The following is a 25,293-nucleotide window of genomic DNA, read 5'->3' as shown; positions in this document are numbered from 1 at the left end:
AGCACACAGTGAAAGAGAATGGAATACTCTTCAGTTGTAAAAAGAATGAAATTCTGTCTTTTCAAAGAACATAGATTCAACTGGAAATGATTATACTTGGTGAAATAAATCAGACTCAAAAAGACAAATATCTGTTCTCCCTGATCTGTGGTAACTAACAGAGTACCAAATATGTCATGTACATGTGTGAAATTGACATTTTGAGATTCGATGATTTTTTTTAATATCCCTTGTCTCTACTTTTGGGAAACAGTGTGTCTTTTTCTTCTTACTATTTGCTGAACTCTTTACTTAGTGAAGGGTTAATCTTATGAGTATAAAGTAAAGTAGATCATTGTAAAAAATTAAGGGAGATTAAGAGAGGAAGGAGGAGGGAGCGTGGGAGTATGGGCAGGAGGGAGGGCAGGGTGGGAAGTATCACTATGTATCACTAAGCTCTAACTCTGTATATATGAAATACATGAAATTTGTTCGCCTTAAAAAATGTTTAAAGTAAAAAAATACTGACTGAATCGATTTAAAGAAAAAAAAAGATGCAAAAATGTGCAGCCTATAAGAAACCCGCTTCACCAGTAGAGACAGAGACCGAAAGTGAAACGATGGAAAGAAGATGTTGTCCATGCAAAAGGAAATGAATAGCAAGCAAGGGTAGCCAAGCTTGTATCAGACAAAATACACTTGAAGACAAAAAGAAAAGGAGGTCATTTAATGACTAAGTGATTAACTCAGCAGAAGATTTAGCAATAGTAAACATGTAAGCACCTAATGCCAGAGCGTGCTATTTTATTACACAAACACTAAATATACAGGGATCGATTCCAATGCAATAATGCAGGACCTGCAACATTCCACTGCCTTCAATGTACGGATCATCCAGAGTCCCCCTCCACCAAAAAAAAAAAAAAAAAAAAAAAATCAACAGAGAGACATCAGAATTAAACCAGACTATAGATGAAATGGAATAAAACTCATTTACAGAACATTTCATTCAACGGTTGTAGTAAACATCTTTTCAGGAGTGCATATAAAATTCTCGGACAAACCATGTATTAGGCCACGAAACAGGTCTCAACAATTTTTTAAAAAACCCTATCATAATCTTTTCTGACCCACATGGAATAAAACTAGGAATTAAAAACTAAAGAAACTTTAGGAGTCACACAATTATATAGACAGTGAACAATATCCTGTTAAATGATTAATGGATCACTGCAGAAATCAAAGGGGAAATTAAAATATTTATTTAAACAAATGAAAATGGAAACATTGCATGACAATAAAAATGGTATAAAGGGGACATGTATATCAGTAAGTGCCTATTTACAAAAAGACAAGATAGCCTTGGCAACTCATGACGACAGCCTAGGGTGGTTACTGGCGCCATAAACTAGAGTGTCAATTTGTTGGGTCAACAACAAGAGCCACTGTGCACTTGCTCCTCATGTGGGATCTCTGTCCTTAATGTACTGTACATTTTGATTTAATGCTATAACTAGTACTCAAACAGTATGTTTCACTTTGTGTTTCTATGTGGGTGCAAACTGTTGAAATCTTTATACTAAATTGATCTTCTGTATATAAAGAGAATTGAAAATGAATCTTGATGTGAATGGAAGGGGAGAGGGAGTGGGAGAGGGGAGGGTTGTGGGTGGGAGGGAAGTTATGGGAGGGGGAAGCCATTGTAATCCATAAGCTGTACACTGGAAATTTATATTCATTAAATAAAAGTTTAAAAAAAAAAAAAGACAAGATATTTAGTAACAACCTAACAATGCATCTAAAGGACATGGAAAAGCAAGAACAAACAAAACACAAAATTACTAGAAGAAAAAAAAAACAAAGGAAGTAGACTTAAAAGTGCAATATTCTACTGAAAATGAAGAACTGGTGTTTTGAAAACATAAATAAAATCAATGAATCTGTATCTATAGTAACCAACAAAAAAAGAGAAGGTTAAAAGAAATAAAACCAAAAATGAAAAAGCTGCTATTACAACTGATATCACAGTAATTCATAGGAACATGAAGTAACATAACTAACAATTATACACCAACAAAATGGGAAATCTAGAAATACTAAATTTGTATCATAAATACTAAAATTGTATCATAAAGACACAGAAAACCTGAGTGGGCCAGTAATTGATCATGTGAACCAGCAAAGTCTTGCAACAAAGAAAAGGCCAAAATCATAAGGCTAAACATTTGGGTTTTACCTAACTTTTAAGGAAGAATTAACCCCAATTTTTATTAAAATATTTCAAAATACTGAAAAGGGAACGAAAGACTTCCAAACCCTTTTTATTAGGCCACATCACCCTGATACAAAAATCAGGCAAGGACACAACAAAAAAATATTATAGACAAATATCCCTAAAAAACATAGAAGCAAAAATTCTCAACAAAATGCTAGCAGCAATTAAATTCAATAGCACCTCATAAAAATCACTACCATAAAACAGCAGATGGAAGAGCTCTTTCTCTGTCTCTACCTCTCTAACTCTGTCTTTCAAATGAATAACGTAAATATTAAAAAAAAAAAATCACTACCATGATCAAGTGGGACTCATCCCAGAGAATCCAAGTATAATTCCAGAAATACAAATTAAAAAAATAAAGTACCTCACATCAGTATAATGAAGCCTAAAATGTTTGTGATTATATCAATAGATGCAGAAAGAACATCTGATAAAATTCAACATCCATCATCATTAAAACCTTTAACAAATTAGGTATACAAGGAAAATACCTCAACACAGTAAAAGCTACATATGGGCCGGTGCCGTGGCTTAAGAGGCTAATCCTCCACCTTGTGGCACCAGTACACGGGGTTCTAGTCCTGGTTGGGGCACCGGATTCTATCCCGGTTGCCCCTCTTCCAGGCCAGCTCTCTGCTATGGCCCCGGGAGTGCAGTGGAGAATGGCCCAAGTCCTTGGGCCCTGCACCCGCATGGGAGACCAGGAGAAGCACCTGGCTCCTGGCTTCGAATCAGTGCAATGCGCCGGCCGCAGCGGCCATTGGAGGGTGAACCAACAGTAAAAAGGAAGAGCTTTCTCTCTGTCTCTCTCTCTATCCACTCTGCCTGTCAAAAAAAAAAAAAAAAAAAGCTACATATAATAAACTGATAGCCAGCATCAGACTGAATGTGGGGGGAAAAAACACATTTCCTGTAATGTTCAGATCCAGAAAAGGAAGTAAACTTTCACCATTCTTACTCAGTGTTACTGCAGTTTTACCCAGGTCAATTAGGCAAGAATAAAAAAAGGCACAGAAATAGGAAAGGAGGAAGTCAAAATTTTCCTGTTTGCAGATAACATTTTTATATGCAGAAAACCCAGAAGATTTCAGAAAAAGACTATAAACAAATTGAGTAACAGTGCAGCAATTAAGATAAACACATCAGTAGCATTTTATACACCAATAACAAACTAGGTAACAAAGATATTTAACAACAATCCGATTGATAATAGCTGAAAATAAGAAATACCTAGGAATAAATTTAACAAATTACACAAATACTTCAATGAAAACTGTAAGACAATGATGAGATAAATTGAACCAGACAAAAAAATTGGAAAGATTTCCCATGTTCATTCAAGGATTGGCAGAATGTTTTCAAAATGTTCATTTTACCGAAAGCAATTCATAAATTCAATGCAGTATCATGAAATTATCAATGACATTCTTCTATAACCACAAAGAAAAAACCATGTAATTAATATGGAAGGATGAAAGAGCTCAAAAGCCAAAGTAATCTGCAACAGAAAGAACAACTAAAAAGCATTACAATACCTCATTTCTTCTTTAAGGTTTATTTATTATTTGAAAGGCAGAGTTACAGAGGCAGAGGCAGAGAGACAGAGAGAGAGAGAGCAAGAGAGATAGAGAGAGGTGTATTCCATCTACTGGTTCACTCCCTAAATGGCTACAATGGCTGCAGCCGCATCCATCTGGAGCCAGGAGCCTGGAGCCTCTTCTGGGTCTCCAATAGTGGTGCAAATACCCAAAGACTTGAGACATCTTTCACTGCTTTCCCAGGCCATAGCGGAGAGCTAGATCAGACATGGGGCAACCGGGATTCAAACCGGCACCCATCAGAGGCTTTACCTGCTATGCCACAGCACCAGCCCCCACAACACCGGATTTCAAAACATACTACAGAGCTAGCCCACAACAGCATTGTATTGTCATTCAAGCAAATACATAGATCGGTGGAACAGAATAGAAATACCACAAATACATACATACATACACAGCCAAATGATTCTCTACACACCAAAAACATAGAGAAAGGACAGTTTCTTCAATAAATTGTGATGAGAGAACAGGATCCTCACACACGGAAGACACTTGACCTCCTCTCTCACCCCATAGAAAAATCAGTTCAAAGTGGATCAATGACCAAAATCTAAGACTTGAAACAATAAGCCACTAAGAAAAAAAAAAATGGAGAAAACACTTCAAGACAGGGCAATGATTTTTTTTAACATTCTGAATTCTGGTTTATTTATTAGCATGCAAGATTTATACCAGAAATAAACATCCTCATGGATAATAGTTTATTAGAATCACCACTCTTGGTATGTAACACCATTTTAACTATCCACAATTATTTTTTTATAATATCCTTGAATATAGTCAATAGAAGTAAAATTAGACCAATCGACTCATTTCAAACTAAAGTTTCCAAACAGTCAAGGAAACAGCAGGATGAAGACACAGCTGGAAGAATGAGAGAAAACATGTATAAACCAATCATCTGGCCAAGACCCAAATCTCTTTTGAGTCTCAATCAGTAATGGAAAATAAAAGATCAGAGATTTCTCAGAAAAATAAAATATGGCCCTATATTATATCCTATCAGAGGCATTGTTAACTATATACATAAAACATATACATGGTCAAACCTGAAACATCAATTGCTCTTTTTTAAAGACAAAATCCAGCCAAACCAAAGATTCAAAAAAGCAAGCAAAGAAAAAATGAGACTGGCTTAGCCCAGAAGGCACTTGGGTCATTGTGAAAAATGTCCATAGGAAATTGTGAAGCCAAAATTGTGAAACTAGTCTTTAAAAAACAACAAAACCACCACCTTGAATAAAGGTGACACTCAAGGATCAACGAAAATGCAAACTCAACCACTTGCCCACCTGCTTTCACAAATCTTAAAGCAAACCAGACACATCCAAGGACATACATAAGTACGTACATATGTAAAAATGACTCTCAACTATGAAGCTGGTGGCAATGTAGACTTACCAAACAACCAAACATGCTTTCTGTACTACAAAAGATAAAACTCTAAATGGTTAAAGTTTTTTAAAAATATCTTTTAACTTTACAAGAATATTGGGGCCGGCACTGTGGCATAGCGGGTAAAGCTGCAGCCTGCATTGCAGGCATCCCATATGGGCGCTGGTTCTAGTCACAGCTGTTCCACAATCCAGCTCTTTGCTATGGCTTGGAAAAGCGGTAGAAGATGGCCCAAGTCCTTGGACCCCGTACCCATGTGGGAGGCCAGGAAGAAGCTCCTGGCTGTTGACTTTGGATTGGCGCAGCTCAGGCCGTTACAGCCAATTGAAGAGTGAACCAGCGGGTAGAAAATCTCTCTCTCTCTCTGCCTCTGCCTCTCCTTTTCTCTCTGTGTAACTCTGGCTTTCAAGTAAATAAATAAATCTTCTTTAAAAAAAAAAAATATTTAAGAAGGAACTCCTGTGATGGATAAATTTGTACGTGAAACTTTCAAAAAAAAAAAAAAAAAGGATTAAGATCCAGAATATAGGCCAGCGCCATTGCTCAATTGGCTAATCCTCCGCCTTGCGGCGCCGGCACACCGGGTTCTAGTCCCAGTCGGTGCACCGGATTCTGTCCCAGTTGCCCCTCTTCCAGGCCAGCTCTCTGCTGTGGCCCGGGAGTGCAGTGGAGGATGGCCCAAGTTCTTGGGCCCTGCACCCCATGGGAGACCTGGCTTTGGATCAGCGCGGTGTGCCGGCCGCAGCGCACCAGCTGCAGCGGCCTTTGGAGGGTGAACCAACGGCAAAGGAAGACCTTTCTCTCTCTCTTTCTCACTGTCCACTCTGCCTGTCAAAAACAAACAAACAAACAAAAAAGATCCAGAATGTATAAAGTATTTTAAAAATTTAACAACAACAACAACAACAAAAAAAAACAGTTAAAGGATGTGAGAAGATATTTCTTAAAAGAAAAAATTCAAGTGGCCAATGAATTTATGAAAAAACTCTCAGCATTCTTACGATGTCCAGGAAATGCCAATGAAAATCACCTTGAGACCCCATTTCCCTCCAGTTAGAATGGCTAGTACCAAAAGCCAAAAAACAGCAATTATTAGCAAGAATATGCAGAAAAGGGAACCCTTAATCACTGAAGAATAAGAAGATACAAATTATCTCAGCCACTATGGAGAATGCTAGAGAAGTTCCTCAAAAAACCAAAAATCTTATCTATCACGTAACCCAGCTATCCCACTTCTGGGTTTACATCCAAAGGAAATGAAGCCAGTATATTGAAAAGGATACCAGCACTCCCACATTCATTGCAACACAATTCACAACAGCCAAGCTGTAGAATCAACTTAGGTGATCACAGATGAATGAAGGGGCAAAGAAAATGCAGTCTACATGAAGTGTCTTCAAAAAGTTCAAAACATGTATAGTATGAAAATATTATGGGGCCCAGCATTGCAGTAGAATGGGTTAAGTCACTATGTACAATGCTAGCCTCCCATATGGGAGCCAGTTTGAGTGAGCTCCGGTTGCTCCACTTCTGATCCAGCTCCCTGCTCACAAGCCCGGGAAAGCAGCAGCAGACATCCCAAGTCCTTGGGCCACTGTATCCATGTAGCAGACCTGGATAAGGCTCCTGGCTTAGGCCTGGACCACCCCAGCTACAGTGGCCACTTGTAGAGTGAACCCGTGGATGGAGGATCTCTCACTTTCTCTCACCTTCTCTCTCTGTAACTCTGCCTCTCAAATAAAAATGAATCTTTAAAAAACAAAATACTATGCATGGACTTAAACCTTAGCATAAAAATCAACTGCTTTTATATAGCTTTATTTGTTTATTTTGAAAGAGAGAGAGAGAGATCTTCCACTATCTGGTTCATTCCTCAGATGGCTGCAACAGATAGGGCTGGGCTAAGCCAAAGGCAGGAGCTCCATCCAGATCTCCCGTAAGAGTTGCAAGGGCCAAACACTTGGTTATGTTATGCTGCTTTTCCCAGGCCATAGGAAGGGAGCTGGATTGGAAACGGAGCAGTGGGGACATGAATCAGCGGCCCACATGGGATGCTGGTTTTGCCGGCAGCAGGCTCAACTCACGAAACCACAATGTCAGCACAGCAGACCTTTTAACTCCATGTTATTTAAATTTTTGAAGTGCTCTTGTATACACAACAGAATATTATTTGGCCATAAAAAGGGAATGAAACCCTGAGATTTCCAGTGAACCGGATGAAACTGGATTTCATTACATTAAATGAAGTAAGCCAGATACAGAAAGACAAAGTCAGTCTGAGGTTAACAGTACCGATTACTAGAGGGGTGTTAGGTAATGAGTACCTAAATACAGTTGGATAGGAGGTTTAAGTTCTAGTGTTCAACAGCTCGGTGAGGGGACTGCAGTTCACAACAATGTGTCAAAGATCTGGGGTGTGAAGAACTACAAGAGAGGAGATTGTATCTGACACACATAAAGACAATACAAGGAACGGAGATGCTAATATCCTGTTATGATCAGTATACGTGCATTACAATATTGCGTTATGCTCCCTCAATGTACATAAAATGCATACTAATAAAAAACCGAAGGAAATGAGGATCGCAGTTCCACAACCATCCAGGACTGAGTTCTGCCTAAGGCTACAGCAGGATTATACCCACGGCCTCCGGCCCAGAAGGCAGCCTTGCCAACACCTGGACTTTTGTCTTAAAAGAGCGATGTCAGAAACAATCTACAGAAACTTCAAGAGAAAAAAATTGTGTGGTTCAGGCAGGTATTGTGTGAAGTGGGTGTAGCCACTCCTTAGGGTATGCACGTTCCCTAGCAGAGGACCTGGTTTGAATCCCAGTGGCTCTGCACTTTCAATCCAGCTTCCTGTCCATGCACCTGGGAGGCAGCACATAAAGGCTCAAGTACTTGGGTCCCTGCCACGTCTGTGGGAGACCTGTATGGAGTTCTGTGCCCTGGCTTCAGTATGACTGAGCCCTCGCTGTTGTGGCCGTTTGGAGAGCAAGCCAACAGAGGGAAGACATCTCTGTCATGCTGCCTTCAAATAAAATAAAATAAATCTGTAGGAAAAAATAGTGTGTTTTAAGCCTGAAAAATCAAATATATAACCCAAAGTTTAAACTGGACAAGGGACAAAGTTCCCCAGATGACTCATTTTTTAATTTCCTGTAAATTTCTTCCTAATGCATTGAAGAAAAAGAATACCCAGCCCAGAGGACAAGGATGTGAAAATACGAAATCGAAATCTAGTCAGTACTCACTCCCATACTTAGAAGGTCATCACTCATTCTGGCACAACCTGGAAGATCTGCTCCTGGGTCAGGGCCACCTGTGGAGCCTGGGTACCTAGCCGCAGAAAGTAGAGTTGTTATTACAGTGGAAAATTGCTAAACTTAGCAGATAAGGGCTACAAGAGCACTTCAAAAAGTCTGTGAAAACTGCAATTTAGAGGTAAGTTTATTTTGATGCAAAAAGTATTTTGAAATCCATGCATATGGAAAGTCTTCAAAGAGCTCACAGAAAACAGTTATGAAAAAAAACAACGCACGTATTTCAAAATATTTCAGCAGCTATATAAGCTTATCTTTTATTTTCACTCTTCCACAAACTTAGTAAAAATTTTTCAAAAACTTTGCATCACAGAGAGAGCACTAGTGAGCGAGAAACAGAGACCTCCTTCTTTTGGTTCAGTTCTCAAATGCCCGCAACAGCCAGGGCTGGGCCAGACTAAAGCCAAGAACCAGGAACTCAATCCACGTGTCTCACAGGGTGGCAGAGGCTCAAATACTTGATATATCACATGCTACATCGTAGCAGCTGCATTAGGGGGAAGCAGAACCAGGAGTTGAACCCAGGCACTCTGGTCTGAGATGTGGGCATCCCAAGCCACATATTGATGGCTACTCTAAACGCTCACCCCCTAAACTACACTAAGGACCTTGTATAACATTGTTCCCGTTCTCCTACTCCAAGGCCCAGTTTTATTAATTTTCTAACTACATCATGGCTTAAGACATAGGAGAAGAGAGCTCTCACTTCTATCAGAGAGCCAGAGAATTCCAACAATAGAAAACATGGCCAAAAATGAAAATGAGGAATTTGCAATTCAAAGTAGTCTTGCTTCCTCATCCATAATCCAGAAAGGAGACTGTGCTGCGGTGGGAAGTCCTCACACACTCCACTGACATGTCTGTGTTTCCCATGGGAAGCTCAGTCAATGGACTTAAAAAGGCAGGTGAGTATAAATGAACATCCAAACACGGAATAGGATGCATTTCATTAGGGCACTGGTTTGAGTCCCCTGCTGCTCCACTTCTGATCCAGCTCCCTGCTGATGCACCTGGGAAAGCAACAGAAGATGGCCCGAGTGCTTGGGCCCCTGCACCCAGATAGGACACCTAGAAGGGGTTCCTGGTGCCTGTCTTCCACCTGGCCCAGCCCTGGTAGTTACAACCATTTAGGAAGTGAACCAGTGTATGGAAGATCTCTCCCTCTCACTCTCTGTCTTTCCCTCTCTCTGTGACTCTGCTTTTCAAATAAATAAATCAATCTCTAAGAAATAAGTAAAATTGCAAATTTTCCAGCAAGTGAGAAAACTTTGACAACAAAGATATTATCATCTCAGGACACGAGAATCTGATAAAATGTTAGGCAATGTGAACAGGCATCCATGAAGAATAGAACGCAGTTTGTTCTTTTCACTCACTTGTGTTGTCTGGTCACACCGAGAGCACCATCTTGTATTTCCTTGTATCTGAGTCTTTCACATATAGCGTGGATTTGGTGGGCTATGCAAAGAAAAGGGGTCACTTCCACCCTCAGAATTGTAAGAGTATCCAGACACAAGGCATCTGTATGCAGGACAACAGAAGAGAATAAAAATATAAGTTAATTCCAGTTCAAACTGTGGTCAAGTATAACTCCTTGAGAGATCGGACCATTTCTGAAATAGTAGAAAACTGAATTCTATTAATATTTTCATATAAATCCCCTTTGTGTTTTTATTCTATTTTTTAACAAGATTTATTAATTTGAAAACCAGAGTTAGAGAGAGAGAGAGAGAGAGAGAGAGAGAGAGAGAGGTCTTCCATCCACTGGTTCACTCCCCAAACGCCTGCAATGGCCCGGGCTGGGTCATACCAAATTCAGGAGCCAGGAGCTTCTTCTTGGGCTCCCACACGGGTGCAGGGGCTCAACCACTTGGGCCATCTTCCACTACTTCCCCAGGTGCACTAGCAGGGAGCTGGATCAGAAGTGGAGCAAGCCCAGACTTGAACCGGCATCCATATGGGATGCCAGTGCTGCACAAAACAGCTTAACCCACTACACCACAACACTGGCCACATATAAATCCTCTTAGTTTCTATTGACATTGGTGTGAAGAGTAAGAGAAAGACAGGGAGAGAGAAAGCCTTCATGGGGCCAGTGCTGTGGCACAGCGGGCTAACACCCTGGCCTGAAGCACCAGCATCCCATATGGGTGCCAGTTCTAGTCCCAGCTGCTCCTCTTCCGATCCAGCTCTCTTCTGTGGCCTGGGAAAGCAGCAGAAGATGGCCCAAGCTTCCGGGAAGAAAATCCTGGCTCCTGGCTTCAGATCGGTGCAGCTCCGGCCGTTGAGGCCATCTGGGAAGTGAACCATCGGGATTGAAGACCTCTCTCTCTCTTTCTGCCTCACCTCTCTCTGTGTAATTCTGACTTCCAAATAAATCAATCTTTTAAAAAAAAGAATTTGAATAAAAAAAAAGACAGAAAGCCTTTTCAACATCTAGGAGAGTCAATACATCAGCAGCCAAACTCCATGCAGCTGTTTTCAGAAATAAAGTTTTATCAGAACACAGCCACATCCATTCGATTGCCCATTATCCGCTGCTGTTGGTGCACGACAAGCACAAAGTCGACTCACTGAAGAAGGAACAGAATGGTTTACAGCCTCAAATACTGACTGGCCTCCTACAGTACAACTTCACAGCACCCTGAAGAGCAAAGTGCTGGACACTGTGATTAGAGGCTGCCGGAGTGCTGTGGGAAACAGATGGGAATGACAAAGCATTCTCACTGCAAAACCATCTTGTGATGTGGGCTGTGGAGAAGAGGAAGCAGCAGAGTTTAAAGGAAAAACATATGGGTTTTGGAGTCCATCCCAATTTTTTGGTTCAAATGCTGGCTCTGTTACATACTGGTTGTGCGTTCTCGGGACACCCACGCCACTCAGAGCCTCAGTTTCCTTCTTCATAAGGCAGTATGTGATCTGAGGCAAACCATTAACTCCAATTTCCTGTTTGCTCACCTTTAATATGGGTATTGGTGAGCGGTGTGGTGCAGCAGTTAAGATGTCACTGGCCGTGCCTGTGTCCCTATGTGTGTGCCTGGGTTTGAGTTCCGGCTCTGCTCACAATGCCAGCTTCCTACTCATGTGCATCGTGGGAGGCAGCAGGTGATGGCTCAAGTACTTGGGTCCCTGCCACTTATGTGGGTGATACGGATTCAGTTCCAGCCTCCTGGCTGCACCTGGCCCAGTCCAGTCTGCTGTGGGCATTTGGGTAGTCAACCAACAGATGGGAGATATCTCTTTCAAGTAAATAAAGTAATGAAATGGAAATACATTAGCATGTACCTCATGTGCTAAGGATTAAATGAGTTAAAACTTATGTTCAAGGCATGGAACTGCACCTGGTATGCAACAAGTACTCTTCAATGTCGTCACTGTTGATTATCACTGAGATGTTGCGAATAAAATAATCTCCATAAAGCACTGATTTACTGTCTGACACAAAGGGACAGGCCATTAGTGGTGGTGGTTGTTACTTCCCTAAACAATGCACAAACCACATCACTGCATTTCTTCTGTCATTTTAGAAGCAGTTTTGTGCTTTTGTTTTCAACTGCATCCAGGCTGTACTGAGAGCTATCACTACTAGGGAGCGTGTCCCAAGATGCCACTCTCTCCCACGCTGGCACTGAGTCACATTGCACAGTTTGACCCACCATCTGCTTTGCCTTCTCCAAACTTTCTTTGTGGCATATCAAAACCCAAATTCTCATCTCATAAATGACTCCTCTGGCTTTGAGTATTCATCAAACACTTGAGGCTTTTGCATTCTATTTTTTTTTTTCTTGTTCTGTTTTCTTTGCTCATGTCACTCACACTGGAATACTTTTTCATGCTTTTTTTCTTTTCCAGATCCAACCCATCTTTCAAGGGCTGATTCAACTCTCCGCTGTTCTATGGAGGTCTATTAAGAGCTGGCTCCCCACTCACCTATGAGCCATTTTAGGACTTGATTTTGTAATACATGATGTGGTACCTTGCGCAAAACAGGTGCTCAAATACAAATATATATATATATATATATATATATATATATATATATATATATACACGCACATATATGTCTGTATATATATATATGTATTTATTGACTGAATTCCAAGTACTCAATAATTATGCAAATATAACTAATTATTTTCCCTTTCAAAAAGAACCCACCCCCATGTGCGTCTCAGCAGGTGCAGGAAAAGAGCTTTCAGGCTCACCCAGAAGAGGTGTACACCAGCAGGTGTATTTCAAGGTCAGGGGTATCAGATGTGTTCTTCCTTCTTGATCATCAAATGGTTTGTTGCAACAGTGCTTCTAAACAGAAAACCAAGTGTTACTAGTTGTCCATAGCAGCATTACATAACATAGTTCATAATCTACTCTCTTCATCTTCAAAGGCACAAAGAATATATTGGTGTCAAACGACCCTGTAAGAGAGGTTACGGAGAAAATAAATGATATTCTGTAAAAAGAAACTTTCATGCCATTATCAAAAAGTATATCATATGAGTCATTAGAATTCTTATTTTCAAAAATTACAGTTCAGTAATCTAACAGACTGCTAACATCATCAATTCCAAATAATGGGTACTCTGATATAAGCTAAGGCTTTGAGGAAAGATTAACTGGTGAGGGGCAAGTTTATTGATATAATTATTTGTGATACAGTAATCAACAGCTTATAAATATTACTGCTCTCAGAACCAACCAGGGTTTTGTGTCTGGGAGGTGTATACGGATGATGAAGGTAAACAGGTATCCATCGCTTCAGCTGATCATCTTTCAAAGCAAAGCAGTGTGGTTTAGCGTTCCAATGCTGTCAGCATGAGAGATCATCAAAAAGTTTATGGAAATGTCTATTATGAAAAGACTACATGTGCATTTAGAAATTTCTAGCACATAAATCACCATCTGCTAATTCCATTTTCCCACACACGTGCTGCAGTGTTGTCATACGTGCTGGTCTTAGTTATATCTTGGCATGGATGTTCATTCCCATGGAAAGAATTTCAGAAAACTCACACTTACCAATTGTTCTTCAAGAGGTTGTTGACTTCTATCTGTGCAGGACAGGGAATGACAGCAAGTAAATTCCTCATCTAAAAGGCTCTGTCATGAGAAAAGTGGTGGAAAATTGCTGAAACCAAACAACCAAAGAGTCAAAACACAGAACATTACACTTCAGGGAAAAGAGGCTACATAAAGTACGTAAAATAGATCCTTTCTTGTCTTCTGCTCTATGCTCAGAATTGCAAAACTGTTCGTTACAACTCTTCAAAAAGTTCGTGGAAAATGTGTTTCATGAACAAACTAGATTTCAACTTATTTTGTACCAAAATAAATTTACCTTTTAATTTCACTTTTCCAAGAACTTTTGAAAGTACTCTCCTATTTTTGCCATTACTCAATCTGAAAATGAAATTCAAAGAGCAGGAACAAGAAACTACAGAGCATTGTTGCTGTCCTCTGTAGACAGAGGCCAAAGAAGCTTGTTGGAGGCATAACTCAGAATGGCCACAATAGAGCCTATGAAATTTATATAATTGTAAAATTATGGCCTCAATCCAAGAGACAGACAATATTCTGCAGAGGAAAGTGTATGGGTGTTCTTGAAATGATTTAATGATATTCAGATATGAAATTTTCTCCAACTCAGTTTATTGAGGGAGACTTTTTAGGCACTCTGCCTAGTTTCATCTTTCACATGAATAATGGTTTTTGTTTTTTTTCTGCTTAAACAGATGTGTCCACACCATAGCCTGGAAACACATACATGCAAATATCACCTTACTTTCTTTCCTTTTCTACCTCCCTTCTCCAGTGCCAATTTCCCCATCTCCTTATGTTCTCTGTTTATGAACAAAAAGGAGATTCACCAAGTACCAAAAGGGAAAGAAACACGTTCAACCCTGCCATGGGTATCTTGAGACATCCAGCCAGGAAAGAATTTAAAGTTTAACTCAGATTAGAGAGAGGAGGGAATAAAGGGACAATAAGCATGAAAACCTGTGCAAGAGTACTTGACATTGGTTTCAACATTTGATTTTACAATGAAGGATGGATGCATTCTTACAATCAGCAAAGAGGCACGTAAGACTAAAAACCTGGGTCTTCACGAATAGATAAGGTGGCCAGGCAAAGTCAATTCTCAAACAGCTCCCGTTTGCAAGATGTTGTTAAAGGAGCCACCCACTCTAGGCAGTTCCTCCTCTTTTGTTTTGCTGAATGTCTAAGAGAACCAATCTGCAAAAGCATTTTCTTCTACACTGGTTACTTAGGGGAATGACTCAAATCATGAAATAGTGTAAGGTAGCTTCCAAGTCTCGTTCAGATTGGACATCTTGCCCACAGTTACTACCCACGTATCAGAGAGAGCTTTTACCTGCAACAGCAAGCCATGGCGTCGCTGCCCTCCAGCCAACCACTTTCGGAGCGACTCAGTTGTTGCTACAAAGAGAGTTTACAACCAACTCAATAGGATCATTTTTACCCACATCCCTTAATTTATTTCATTCCTTGATAAAAATGTTCATGGCTTTACATTCGGGGTCCGGAGCAGGGTTTGGCCTAGCGATTCAGACATGGGTTAAGATACCCACATGCTGTGGCAGAGTCCCTAGGTTCAATTTAAGATGGGAAACATGCCATTATTCACCTTGAGTATTTAAAATTCACCATGATAGATCCAAGTGGCAGGATCATTCAATCTTAAGAATATACATTAAAGGTCAACCAGTCCAACCTCTCTTTAACATGGAAATGTTTCTGAAATCAGCCTGTGCCCAAGCCCTAGAACTGGAGCCAGAGAAACCCACAAGAACAGATCATGAGAACAAGGAGGTCTAGCGGATCGAAACGACAGTGGTGCATCAGGGAGCTGAGATGAAACTCATGCGACAGCACTCAATTCAGAGTACCAATCTGTGAAATTAAAAACTGTGTTTCCACTGAGCTAAAATCTGCTTCCCAGTGACTTCCAAATTCTTATCTCTGAAATAGTGGACATGAGGGGAGACGGCTCTGTAACTCTTCGAGGTCTGTAGAACATTACTCGACAACCCATCCTCTGTGGAATACAGCCACTGACAAGCAAGCAAGCTCCAGTTTTTTCAAAGACCAGAATAGATCCTGCTATCTGTGCCCTTTTCTCACGTGGCGAATCTCACACTTGGGCTCCGACAGTGGGCTCTGAATTTAGACAGAATTCTCACAAGCTTGATTACTTTCTCAGCCCACAGAAGATTAAAAGCAAAAACTAAACAAGAGAAGGGAGCTCTACTGGATGGAGGCTTATTAATAGCTATCACTTTTCTTCTTTTATCACTAACAGCCAGGAAAATGATTAACAGCACATAACTCTGGTGTCCAAGAACACATAGAAAGCTGGCGCTTCTCATTTTCAAGACCAACAGTTTTGTATCTCAATAGCCTGAAGAAATTCTGAGCCATGAAAATAATGCTCTAACTTGTGAAGAGCAATAATCTAACGTTCAAAATGTCTTCAGTGAAAACCTGTGTAAGAGCTTCAATTATGCATGGAAACATTCTATTTTATAAGAACTTTTAATAAACAGGACTTATTTTTCAACTATACTTGACAAAGTAATTACTAGGCTTGGGATGAGAAAAAATGTATTTTAAAACAGTGTTTCTGACCTTTTAAAGTAATTTAAAAATCTTTTTCTCAATAATTCTTAGAAGTCTTATAAAGGCCCAGTTGCTCCAGATTCTCTATATTCGCTGTACAAATAAGCAAGGCCCGTGCTCCTTTTGACTTATAGCCAAAGAACAGCAACCAAAGTTTTCCCAAGTGGCCTTACATTGCTGAAGGTCCTGTAACTCCGAAACACAAAACTCAGTACTGGCTTAGAATTCCCGAACGAAGCCCACAATTCAAAAGGAATGAGGGGTTTCCCTAACACAGCCTCAACTGCACATCTGCTCTCCCAACAGGCATTCTTGGGATTTACAAAGTCTAGCTCAACACATTCAAATTCAAAACCTTAGCTCAACAGATGTTTTGTGCAATGAGAGGCAACTATTTCCATATTTTCCATATGGCCAAACAAGCTGGCCTGGCCATGACCCCAGTTTGCATTCGCCTTTGCATTCTCCTCTCTGTGTCTGGTCTTGACCTACAACATCTCGAGGACATTTAGGCTCCACAAAGAAGCAAATAAAACAATGGCCACGGTATCCTCGACTGTTGCCATCTGTGATACAGGATGAACCAGGTATCTTTCATGTATCACCTTTGAAGAAAGCTGAGATAAAGTAACCTGCTAACTGACTGCCCAGAGTTTAGGCAAAGGCCCACAATTGATTGACAAATAAAAATCAGAACTGTAACATTTTTAGAGCTGTAACAATAACTATCAATGATGGCTGACATTTATGGAATATTGACTTTTGTAATATAGTACATATGCAATCAGAGAAAACCTCATGTTCTATAAAGTTGTACATTAAAAACAGCAGACTAACAGTTCATTAAAAACCAGACTAATAGAAGCTATTCACAATACACAGGGAAATACCATGCAAACTGTTAATATTCAATAATAAAAAGACAACCAAGTTAATTTTAAAATAGGCAAAGATGCACAGTGGCCAACCACTATATGAAAACTGCTATCATTAGTCATCTGAAAAACACAAATTAAAATCACACTAAAATACTTAGCAGAGTGGCTACAATGGAAATGATTGATGGAACTTTTTTTTTAAGATTTTACTTATTTATTTGAGAGGTAGAGTTACAGACAGTGAGAGAGAAAGGCAGAGAGAAAGAGGTCTTCCATCTGCTGGTTCACTCCCCCAAATGGCTGCAAAAGCTTGAGCCGGGCTGATCCGAAGCCAGGAGCCAGGAGCTTCTTCCAGGTCTCTCACATGGGTACAAGGGTCCAAGTGCCCGGGCCATCTTCTACTGCTTTCCCAGGCCATAGCCGAGAGCTGGATCGGAAGAGGAGCAGCTGGGACTAGCACCGGTGCCCACGTGGGATGCCAGCACCACAGGCAGGCTTAACCTACTGTGCCACAGTGCCGGCCCCATGGAACAATCTTTAAGCAGAATTCTGGGAACACCCTTACACTGTTGGTAGGTGTGTGAAATGCTCTCAACTCTATGGAAAGCTGTTCGGCAGTTTCTTAAAAAGTTAAAACTAAAACTATGCTATGACCTAAAAATCTGGCTCTTAGATATTTAGTTTAGATGAAATAAAAATGTAAGAAAGCATTTCAAAAATTTCAGTGAAAATGTAATTAAAAGGTAAGTTTATTTTGGTGCAAATAAATTTTGAAGTTGATGCATAGTTTTTTCATTATACACATTTTTAATGAACTTTTTAGGATTTATTTTATTTGCATGTTAGAGTTAGAGAGAGAGAGGGAGAGGCAGAGAAAGAGAAAGAGAGATCTTCCATCTGCTGGTTCACTCCCCAGATGGCTACAACAGCCTGAGCTGGGACAATCAAAGCCTGGAGCCAGGCGCTTCCCCGAGATTTCCCATGTGGGTGCAGGGGTCTGAATACTTGGGCCATCTTCCACTGCTTTTCCCAGGCCATTAGCAGGGAGCTGGATTGGAAGAGCAGCAGCCAGGACATGAACCAGTGCCCATCCAGGAGGCTGGCATCGCAGGCAGTGGCTTTACCCATTGTGCTGGCGCCGAACCTCTTAAGCATTCCTCATATGCATGGATTTCAAAAATATTTTGCACTAAAATGAACTGATCTTTTAATTCCATTTTTCCATGAACTTTTTGACGTTCCCTTGTATTTATACTAAAATATTCATAGTAACTTAATCCATTACAACCCACAGTTGCAAATACTTAAGCTATCTGATAAGAGAAGACAATTAAATTGTGGAATATTCATACAAGAAAATACAATTCAACAATACAGAAAACCATTACTGATGACAACAACATACATGAACATCAAAGATAGCGTGCTGAGCAGGAGCAGACAGACACAGAGAAGTGTTTACCGTGTAACTCAATTCCAGAGCAGGCCAAAGTAACCTGCCAAGCCAGAAGTTGCTCCTGTGCTGGTGGTGATGTGGGGAGAGGCTTGACTTGGAAGCAGCTCAAACTTCCTGGGGGTCATGAAAATTCTGGGGTCAAACACCGAGGCAGAATAGCTGAAGCCGCTGCCCGCAGTGCCAGCAGCCCATATGGGTTCTGGTTCTAGTCCCGGCTGCTCTGCTTCCGATCCAGCGCTCTGCTGTGGCCTGGGAAAGCAGTAGAAGATGGCCCAAGTCCTGGCCCTTGCACCTGCGTGGGAGACCCGGAAGAAGCTCCTGGCTTCAGATTAGCTTAGCTCCAGCCATTGTGGCCATTTGAGGAGTGAACCAGCAAATGGAGGACCCCCTCTCTCTCTCTGCACCTCTGTGTCTCTGCTTTTCAAATAAATAAATCTTTAATTTTTTATTTTTTTTAATTTTTATTTTATTTTATTTTTTGACAGGCAGAGTGGACAGTGAAAGAGAGAGACAGAGAGAAAGGTCTTCTTTTGCCGTTGGTTCACCCTCCAATGGCCGCCACGGCTGGCGCGCTGCAGCCGGCGCACCGTGCTGATCTGATGGCAGGAGCCAGGAGCCAGGTGCTTCTCCTGGTCTCCCATGGGGTGCAGGGCCCAAGCACTTGGGCCATCCTCCACTGCACTCCCAGGCCACAGCAGAGAGCTGGCCTGGAAGAGGGGCAACCGGGACAGAATCCGGCACCCCGACTGGGACTAGAACCGGTGTGCCGGCGCCGCTAGGCGGAGGATTAGCCTGTTGAGCCGCGGCGCCGGCCATAAATAAATCTTTAAAAAATAAAAAATTTAAAGTTCTGTGTTTTGATGTATACTTATCTAATTAAGGAATGCATGTAAACTGAACATTTTATGAGACATTTTAAGAGACACTTAGAAGAATAAAAATAACACAGGGTTTATGAGATAAATAATGTTAAGAAGAAACCAATTAATACAAGCATATTTCTTCCAAAGGTTCATGGCAAAATGGAGTTCAAAGTTTATAATTAAAGAATAAAATTAGATGCTGAAACAAACATGCTGAGAAACCAAATGTCATTTGTAATAACGCAGACCATTCGAATGTTCAGTCTACGAAGAGAATCACTCTTATACAATTGTCTCTATTAGCTCAGGCCTTGATATGACTTTGTTCTCAGTATTATGCAGGAAACAGGCTTGGAGCATTTAAGAAAAGCTACGTTTATTTTGGTACATAAAATTAAGAATCTTTGCAGAGTTTTCTCATACAGCACATTTTCTGAATAGTCCCTTGTATATGTAACATTGTAATCACAATACTAACAAATACAACTAGTAAATTCTTAGTTCCTAGGAGGAGAATGTGGGTCAGACAGGCTCTTAAAATGCCTCAGAGTGGGCTGGAAATGCACAGAACTAGAAATGCCAGTGATACATTAAATGGCACAGTGGGACCAGTGCTGTGGCACAGCCGGTTAAACCGTGGCCTGCAGCACCGGCATCCCATATGGGCGCTGTTTGAATCCTGGCTGCTTCACTCCGATCCAGCTCCCTGCTCATGTACCTGGGAAAGCAGCAGCAGGAGGCCCAAGTGTTGAGCCACGTGGGAGACCTGGACGAAGCTCCTGGCTCCTGGCTTCAGCCTGGCCCAGAACCAGCTGTTGCAGCCATTTGGGGAGTGAACCAGCGGATGGAAGAACACACTCTCTTTCTGTCTCTCATGCTCTAGCTCTGCCTTTCAAATAAATAATCTTTCTAAAAAAACAAAATGGAACAGAGCTGGTGGGCTACGTTGGTGAACACACGAGAGGGCCTGCCATCTGCCACGTGGCACCAAGGGCTCTGAATGGCTGTGGGGGAGCTTCCCAGGCAAGGGGAAGGCCAGGTGCAAACACGTGTTATTTTCTCAAAACAAAGACTCCGGGGCTTTTTCCTCTCCTGCTGAAGCTTACAACAGCTCCATTTGTACCAGTCCAAACCCCATTCCCAGGCAAGCCCTGCAGGAAACACTAGAACTTGCCTATCACTGCAGCACGTCACTCCCCACTTACCACTCCCAACCGAGCTGACGCGTCTGCAAGAAATGGCTCCAGCAGAACACGTTTCCCAGCCATGCTCCCGCACTGGTCACCTTTTGCATTTCTTCTGATTTGTAATTCACAACAAAGGCATTTGACACAAGAGGAGACTGAGGCCAGTGGTAGGGTCATTTGCCCAACTTGGCCCAGTTTTTTTTTTTTTTTTTTTTCAGTCTTGGCACAAGAACACAGGTTGGTTTGATTTCGAATCCCCCACATTTAAACCCTCCTAAGTCCCAGACTATTTCATCCATACCTGCATTTGTCATTTAGATAGGCGTGGGCCCCCATCCCTTCCCATCTGAGCGGATGATGTTTGGCTTTGGTCATCTCCTTGGTCCTCCCCCAACTCCTTCAATCCCAAGCATCACAACCCTCCCCCTCAAATCCTCCACGCTAAGAGTAGGATGGAACAGAGTTTTGGGTGACACAGTCTAAGCGAATGTCTTCTCCAGCCGTGAAGTTCATGTGCTCATACTATCCAATAAGGAGCTACGACACAGAGCAACATCAAGAGCTCATCAAGCAAATACTCATTCCCTAAAGGTAAATCTCTCACTGTCTATTCAGTGAGTGACTTAATGAAGGTTTCATGTCAAACAGGGATGAGAAATGGTGAACAACGGGTGATGGCTTATACTCCAACAGTGCCAGGGGTAACAAGATACTTAGAAAATTTTTAAAAAATCAAGGAACAGAAACAGAACACACATATGTAAGTCATTCTAGAAATTTAAAAGTCCTAATGGCACATTTTCTGGAGGCAAGCATGCCTTGTCTCTCAGACCAGTCCTGGCACAAGCTGACGACCTGAACAATCTTACCTACCCATCACTTTGTCCAGGATGTCTAGTCCACAGTCATGAACAACTCCCTAGCTCCAGTGTGTGAACATGATGTCCATCGTCACTGGCCTGGACACACCCACTGCAGCCCCACACAATTCGCTGATGAGTCTGAGATGAATCAGAGAAGAATCGTCCTAAACACTTCATGCATTTATTAAACGAGCCAGAGAGTTCCAGAAGAGCTAAATGCATTTAAATATTTTTGTTTTCTGACTCAGAATTCAAATGTCTGACTCAGAACTGAAACAGCACGGGGTAGCGGCGGTCATGGTGGGATGTGTGTGGATGGCTTGTGTGCTAACTGTCCCACCTTACTGACGTTGGCACGATCTGTTATGGAAAACATCAGAAAACAGAGGCTACCAAGATTTCTCTCATCCCTCTCTTCACAAGCAGATGGTCTTGGGAGCAAAACTATCCTATAAAGGATTTCACAACCTAGGTCGGAAAGGAAGTGTCACTCCACTTTATCCAGGCAGAAAAAAACAAAAACACATTCAGTATCGGGCAGGTGTCTTGTCCTGCTTGTAATGTTTGAACAATTATCCCCTAAAGATGAACCGGAAGACAACAGCAAGCTCCTAACATCAAGCACACACACTGTGGGATGGGTTACAAAATGGAACTCCTCCAAGCACATTCTAAAGCGGCCAGCGGGGAGGGCTAAGAAAGACATCCTTAGCAGCTGGTAAGAGTACGGGGTATCATACTGCTGGACCCAAAGGAGTCCAGGGGGTAGCTCTGTGTGGAGAGTGTCCAAGCCGACATGCCCTAGCAGATTTAGAATGCTAGGTGCTCTTCTCTCAATGCGAACCGTTCTAATCACGAGAGAACCTTCTCCAACTTCTTCTGAGCAACACAACACCATACAGACCACGTACTTTAAAGCATGCCTTACACTGCCTGACAGAGTGCATCGAAACAAAAAGATCCTTAGATTTATTGAAACCTGGCTAATTCAGAAAGCTCCAGAAATAATAAAATGTTCATTGCTACGTTAAAACCAGACGATCCCTTTAAATCAGCTGTAGTTTCTCAGATAATAGAAGCCAGGGCACAACAAAAACAAAGCCAACACAAGTTTGAAAATTGTCATCTGTAGCTTCACCTAAGCTCGCGTGTACTTGTTTATTACTCAAGTCCAATGACCTTCTACAAACAGAACTTGGAGCCCCCTAGAAGAAGAAGCCGGCTCAACAAAAGCAGTTCTCTGATACATGCTTTGATCAAGCTTTCTTTTTACCCTACTGTATTTGTAAACTACAACAGATTTGTAAAAAATTGGACATCTGTAATGTGACAACTGTCTTCTCATATAAATCCCTCTTTAATATAACGCAGAAAAATGACAAATGTTCCACTTTTTAAATGCAAAATATGTCTGTACTAATTTTAACATTTAAAACTCTTTTTATATGTATTTGATATTTTGATACATATTAAATTAATAGTTTTGTTCAACCTGTTAAACTCTTAAAGAAAATAGATGATGTAGGGTTGGGTTTGTTTTTCTTTTTTTAACCATATGAGGGATAAAAATTACTTAATAAAATTAAGATAAAACATGCAAACAATCTGGAAACTCATTAATCCCGTGTGGACAAGACTTCTCTCCTTGGTTGTTTTTAGATATTGAGAAGTTTTCTTTAATTTGAAAACAAGCAATCATCATAGACACATCCTGCTCTTAACAATCAACCAGAACGGAAGAGGACTGGAGCAATCCCATGCCAGTCCCTGGGCAGACCTCTCCTGACTCCCTCCAAGGCATTCCAGTGTCAGCAATTCAGCAACCACACAGCAGCTGGGATCTAGAAAACGGGCTGGGATCTAGAAAAACGCTCCACTTCAGGGGGCCTGAGCTGTGGTGTACATGGATAATTGCTACTCACTTTTCAGTCCTCTCCTCTTCTGCTCCAGTATCTGGAAAGTGTTCGATCCCTCGGTATTTATAGCTGGGAGGTTCCGTCGTTCGGAAACTGCTTCCTCTAATTTATGCTGCAAAGATTCCGCCTTTTCCCCGGCAGCCTGGGCTGCCTCATCTCCAGCCTCCACCTGGACACACACAGTTACAGTTGGATTTCAGCCGCGCGGCCAGGGACGAACGCTACCAAGCACTCTCGCTCTCATTAGGCACACAGAACTGAAAATGTGCTTTTCTTCTCAGGGAAGTGATAAGCCCCGACTCGACTTCTGCAATCCTGTGTTTGCATGGGCTCGGGGTGCCTGAGCTGTTTCTACAGCCACCAGAGTCCTGATATGTCAGGTTGCCTCTTTCATCAGCAGGCTGTTCCCACCCCCTCTCCGACAGCTCCCCTTCTACTTCCTCTGCTCACTGCTGGTCGCTAGGGACTGGGCTTCACAGTTCCTCTTTTGCTTTTTTTTTTTTTTTTTTTTTGGTTCCTCCATTTTTATCCCTTGACTTGAAGCACACCAAGGAGACTTCCCCCGAATCCAATGCAGTCAAGAAGCAACCTACCAGCTCCCCCACGACCTCCCACCCTTGGCTGGCTTCTTGAAGCTTCTTCCTGACAACAGCTTCCTGCCCGACAGCATCATCTTGCGTTGGTTGCTGTCTGAAGATAAAAAAAAAAAGTGCAAACCACAAGCTGTCAGTGACATTTCAACCAAGTGTCACTCTGGGAAATTCTGATAAGCTCTAGCTTATGCACCTGCTGAGAGATCAGAGCAAAAAGTGAAAGCATATACATACTTCCTAGGTGTAGAATTCTAAGCAAAGCCATTCTAGTGATCACTTAGCCACAAGGACATTGTGTTTCCCACTTTACACTGGTGTGTTCACTTCTCCACCGGCCACATTCGTACGCCTTCGTGCTGGTTCCAGGCTTGGAGGATGGTTCTACAATGAGGTCAAGGTGACAGGTGTAATGTTTACACACCTGGGTAGATCTTACATGGGAAAAAAAAAAAGGAAGAAAAAGGGGAGGAAGAAGGCTGAACTGCCACTTGCAGTGCCAACAGCCCAAATTGGAGAGCCAATTCAAGTCTCGCTGTTCCACTTCTGATCCAGCTTCGTGCTGATGCTCCTGGCAAGGCAAGTGATGATCCAGGTACTTGGGCCCCTGTCCCCCCTGCAGGAGACCAGGATGAAGTTGCAAACTCCTGGTTTTAGCCTGTCCCAGTCCTGGCAGCTGTGGCTGTTTGGAGAGCGAACCAGCAGATGAAAGCGCTTGTTCGTTTTTGTTCTCTCTCTCTGTAGCTCTGCTTTTCAAGTAAATAACATAAATCTTTAGAAAAGAAAAGGAGAGGGAGAAAGAAGAGAAATACAAGCTTTGCCTCATGACTGTAGCCTCTCTCCCTAAGCGTGGCCAATCAGGTATCCAGTACAAGGAGGGCTGCCCCCAACGCAGAGGACAGATCAATGCTGGCTTCGAATAATTCCACTACAGCCCTCCCCTCTCCTGAAGCCTTTCCCTCTTCCTTCCTGCCCCACCTTTAATCTCTGAGTGTCAGTGTTACTCATTTGGTTCTGAGATTTATCCTCCAAATATATAAAAATGCACCTGCTTTCTGGCACCTGATGAGGCTATTTAATCCGTACCATATGTCAGCATACCAATAATTATCTGGAAACAATTTGACTTAAATAAGGATTGTAACTCAAAGAGATGAGGCATTTCAGAAGTTTCAAAGCAGTGAGGAAGGTACCATCAGGTTTAGGCTTTTTGCATGCTTCTCAAATGCTTCCTACCTAGTCTGAAACCAATGGTCCATGGGCGTAAATCCCGCCCCAGTTAGGACAGGACCCACATCAGAGTCTTTCTATTGCAGCAAACAAGCAAAC

The 25,293-nt window shown here is 41.7% G+C and overlaps 1 protein-coding gene across 1 annotated transcript in view; it reads right to left on the bottom strand.

Annotated features, from left to right (window-relative positions):
* The window catches only part of IRAG2 (inositol 1,4,5-triphosphate receptor associated 2), a 111,601-nt gene that overhangs the window by 37,324 nt on the left and 48,984 nt on the right, over positions 1-25,293 (bottom strand). The window contains exons 18-24 of the mRNA XM_062195232.1: positions 23,968-24,060; positions 23,381-23,543; positions 14,947-15,011; positions 13,593-13,673; positions 12,782-12,878; positions 9,953-10,097; positions 8,508-8,592 (exon numbers count right to left, since the gene is read on the bottom strand). Coding sequence (XP_062051216.1) covers positions 8,508-8,592; positions 9,953-10,097; positions 12,782-12,878; positions 13,593-13,673; positions 14,947-15,011; positions 23,381-23,543; positions 23,968-24,060 — 729 coding nt within the window. The remainder of the gene's footprint in view (positions 1-8,507; positions 8,593-9,952; positions 10,098-12,781; positions 12,879-13,592; positions 13,674-14,946; positions 15,012-23,380; positions 23,544-23,967; positions 24,061-25,293) is intronic.

This window comes from Lepus europaeus, chromosome 6 (assembly GCF_033115175.1).
Source record: "Lepus europaeus isolate LE1 chromosome 6, mLepTim1.pri, whole genome shotgun sequence".
In the NCBI taxonomy this organism is placed as follows: Eukaryota; Metazoa; Chordata; class Mammalia; order Lagomorpha; family Leporidae; genus Lepus; species Lepus europaeus.
The sequence above is the reverse complement of the archived record's forward strand: the minus strand, read 5'-3'. Positions and strand labels throughout refer to the sequence as shown.